A 4,150-nucleotide genomic window follows, 5' to 3' on the forward strand; every position below is an offset into this window, starting at 1 on the left:
TGAAAAAAGAGAGCACCAGAGAGTAATGTCTGTCTGTGTTTCATTGACTGTGCAAAGACATTTCACTGTGTGGATCACAATAGACAGTGGCTAACCGTGAGAAGAATAAAAATATCAGAACACTTGAGTGTGCTTATATAAAACCTATACTTGGACCAGGAGGCAATCATCAGAACGGAGCACGGAATCACTGTATAGTTCAAAATTAGGAAAGGTGGATGTCATGGATGCATCTTACCTTCATACCTTTTCAGTCTATATGCGGAACAGATCATCTGGGAGGCTGGGCTCTATGAGCAGAAATGTGGCATCAAGATTGGAGGAAGACTCATCAACAACCTGTGTTGCCTCTGTATAGATGACACACCTTGCTGAAACTGGGGAAAATCTGAAGCACTTGCTGCAGAAGGTCAAGGACCACAACCTTCAATACGGATTAAAGCTCAACATCAAGACAACAAAGATTCTCACCACTGGGCCAGTTGGCAGCATCATGATAGATGAGAAAGAGATTGAGATTGTTAAAAGCTTCAGCTTGCTTGGCCCCACAATCAACACTCTTCCCACCAACAGCCAGAAAATCTAAAGATGAATTGCACTGGCAAAGTCTGCTGTCAGGGATCTCTCTAGAATACTGAAGAGCAATGATGTCAGTCTGCAGACTAAGGTGTACCAGATCCAGGGTATGATTTTCGTAATTACTTACTATGCATCAGAAAGCTGGACAAACACTAGGGATGACAGAAGGAGAACTGATGTCTTTGAGCTGTGGTGCTCAAGAAGAGTACTGAATAGACCATGGACAGCTAGGAGAACAATCAAGTTTGTCCTAGAGAGGGTGAAATCAGGATGCTCCTCATTGAAGGCAAAGATTTTGAAGCTCTGTCTGACATACTTTGGGCATGTTGCAAGGAGGAACCAGTCCTTGGAGAAAGACATTATGCTTGGGAGGGTCACAGGACAGTGCAAGAGAGGAAGACCCTTGATGAGATGGACTCAGTAACTGGGGAATGTGGGTAGGTGTATCAGAGATGATAAAGCTGGCTCAGGATAGAGCAGGCTTCAGAGCTACTGTACACAGGGTCGCTATGAGTTGCAGGTGACTTGACAGCACATAACAACATTGAAGGGAGGGAAAAATATTCCAGCAAATGTCAAAGTCAGGCAATGCAAGAAAGGACACAAGGATGAGGAAACCTAGAGGGGGGGAAAAAGGAAATCAAAGAGGTTAAAATAGAAAGAACAAAGAAAAGCAGAAATAAAGTGAACTGGGAGAGATGACAGCATTCACGGTCATAAAGATTTTTATTTATCAAAAAAAATGAAAAGTTACTGATGGGAATATGCAAAGACTGTAACAGATGACTGACTGTAAAAGCAGAGTACACAAAATACTCTAAGCTTTAGAAAACATCAGGAACCACCACCATGTTCTGTTACCAAATTCTATCAGCTACAGGATCCAGGTCAGACAACCTAGAAACTAGACCCACTTCAGCAGAAGACAAGACATCACACAAAACTCTCACCTGAACCACAGGAAATATGTGAATAAAATCCATGCCCTGGATCTGATGTGGCTCCAGTTGGTGTGGACATTTCATCCTTGGCAGGACTGAGACAATTTTTTCTGAGAGAGCTCTGTTCAGAAATAACAACAAGCAATTAATGAAAATGCACTAATTGACTTTAAAATCATCTCTCTAAAGTCTGGGCACAATGTCCAAAAAATCTGGGTTTTCTCAATGTCTGGAAGAGTCAGACCATGACTACATTTCCGCTGCTGACTACAAAAATGAGGTAAGTTGGCAAAATTTAGATTTGTATGTACACAAAAAGCCACAAAACTGATTATGGGCATACCCTGCAAATATTGTGACCTTGCTTTCAGGTGACTGTAATAAATATTAAAATCAAGCAAGTCACACTAATCTGGTTTCCTGGTACACATAGTTATGTTTATTACATACTGTATATTAAGGAGTTCTGTTGGTGTAGTATGTAATATGATGGGCTGCTGCTAGCTGCAAGGTTCTAATCCTTCAGCTACTCTAAGGGAGGAAGATCTACAGTTTTCTCCTGTAAAGATTATAGCCTCAGAAATCCAATGGAGGGCCACCAAGGGTTGGGATCAACTGTGTCAATCCATCTCATTAAATGTTTTCCTCTCTTTCACTGACCTTCCCAAGCACAATGTCCCTCTCCAAGGAATACCCTCTCCTAGCAACATGCCCAAAGTATGTGAGATGAAGCGTCATCATCCCTGTTTCCATGGAGAACTCTGGCTGCCCTTTATCCAAGATTAACTATTTGTTCATGTGATTTTCACTACTCTTCCCCAACGAAACCGCTCAAAAGCATCAATTCTTCTCCTGTCATCCTTACTCATTGTCCATCTCTCAGGTGCACAGCAAGTGACTAAAAAGAACATGGCCTGAATCAGGCACACTTTAGTCCTCAAGCAGACAACACTGTTCCTCAATAATTTGGAGAGGTCCCTAACTACAGAGTTTCCCAGTGGATTGTCTCCTGATCTTCCAACTGCTGTTACCAAGTATACTAATTATGGGTCCAAGTAAGATGAAGTCCTTGAGAGTTTTAAGTTTTCACCATCTATCATGATGTTGCCTACTGGTCAGTGTTGAGATTTTTTTGTGTTCCTTACATTGAGATTCAATTCATATTGAATGCAGTGTTTAATCTTCTGCAGCAAGTACTTCAAGTCCTCCTAACTATCAGCAAGCCAGGCTGTGTTATCTGCATAACTAAGGTTATTAATGAGTCAATCTTTAAACCAAGTCAAATTGGGCCTTGATAAGGGCTATCACTATCTCAGCTGTCTTCTCTGCAATAGGTTTTATCCCATTATTTTTAATAGGGGCAAAAATAAAAGCTAAACAGTCTCCCAAAGAAAGGCCCTAGTGAACACTCAACAGACCTGTGTTTAGCATCTAAAAAGTAGCCTCAGGGCCAAGTTTAAAACCATCAAGATCTATCTTAACCCTTCAGATTAAAAGATCAACAAGTTCAATGTGCACACAAAGAATTATACCCTATTGTACATGTTCACAGAGTAAAGGAGTAACTAAAAGAATCATGGAAGAACACTGTCTTTTCTTCTCTACACCTCCAGCCTACAGGAGGAGCTAAGACTGGCGTGACTTATCCAAGGTCTAGGAGGAACACTTAGAAGAATAGGAATTCCAGACTACCCGGCTGGGTAAGCTATACTTGGAGAAGGAAGCAACTGTCACAAGAGAAGAAACACTGCATGGTTCAAAATAGGGGAAAGGAGCATGTCAGAGATATGTTTTGTGTCCACAACTTTACAATCTACAATGCAGAAGACATAATTTGGAAGGTCGTGCTTTATGAGGAGGAGTGTGGCACCAGAACTGGAGGAGCAATTATTTTGTAAATCACTACCTAAATTGGAGAGGAACTGGAAAGTATTATGTTAAGTGAACTACCTCAGTCTCATAAGGACAAATACTGTATAAGAACATTATCATAGAAATAGGTAACTAGTAAAATGTGTATAAAGATCTTAGGGTATGGGGAGCAGATGGAGAGGGATAAGTAGGAGAATAATCAAGGGACTGCACAGTTTGATGGAGTTGGGGGGTTGGAGTGGTGAAAGGGATCTGGTGGGTGTGAGGGCTAATGCACATGAACTTTGTAGGTAAACCAGTGCAAAATTAAAAAAAAAAAATTGCAAGAAATAAAAAAAAACCCAAAACACGAAGAAGAATAATTATTGGTAACTGAAATTAAAAAGTTGAGGAAAAAAGAAAGATTGCACAACTTAAAGAACAGAATCAAGGTCCCTGAATTCTTTTTTTTTTAATTAAATTTTATTAGTTTTAATGAACATTTACAGAGATTTTGGGTTTTCATTCATTCACTGTTGCACTGTTTTCTCCATCCTCATCCCCAATTCGTTCTTCTCCCCCCCCCAATGTCTGTTTTAATTATCCAATTGCCATAGTGCTTGTCAAAGCCAGTTCTGATTAATCTCCTTTGTCACTGTGTCCCTTACCATTCCCTATCACTCCTCCCTGAGAGAGTCTTCACCCTGATTCATAAGGAAAAGGGGATGGCGTATTCTCTTAGCTACTTCCTGCTGAAAAGGGACGCTGTGGGTTTCAGG

At 40.7% G+C, this 4,150-nt stretch overlaps 1 protein-coding gene across 1 annotated transcript in view; it reads right to left on the reverse strand.

The window, feature by feature from the left end:
• The window catches only part of LOC102853882 (coiled-coil domain-containing protein 93-like), a 298,740-nt gene that overhangs the window by 250,597 nt on the left and 43,993 nt on the right, over positions 1-4,150 (reverse strand). Inside the window, exon 4 of the mRNA XM_006903207.1 lies at positions 1,530-1,641. Within this exon, the coding sequence (XP_006903269.1) occupies positions 1,530-1,641 (112 nt within the window). The remainder of the gene's footprint in view (positions 1-1,529; positions 1,642-4,150) is intronic.

This window comes from Elephantulus edwardii, unplaced genomic scaffold, assembly GCF_000299155.1.
Source record: "Elephantulus edwardii isolate Elephantulus edwardi_28Jun2011 unplaced genomic scaffold, EleEdw1.0 scaffold00536, whole genome shotgun sequence".
NCBI classification, from domain to species: Eukaryota; Metazoa; Chordata; class Mammalia; order Macroscelidea; family Macroscelididae; genus Elephantulus; species Elephantulus edwardii.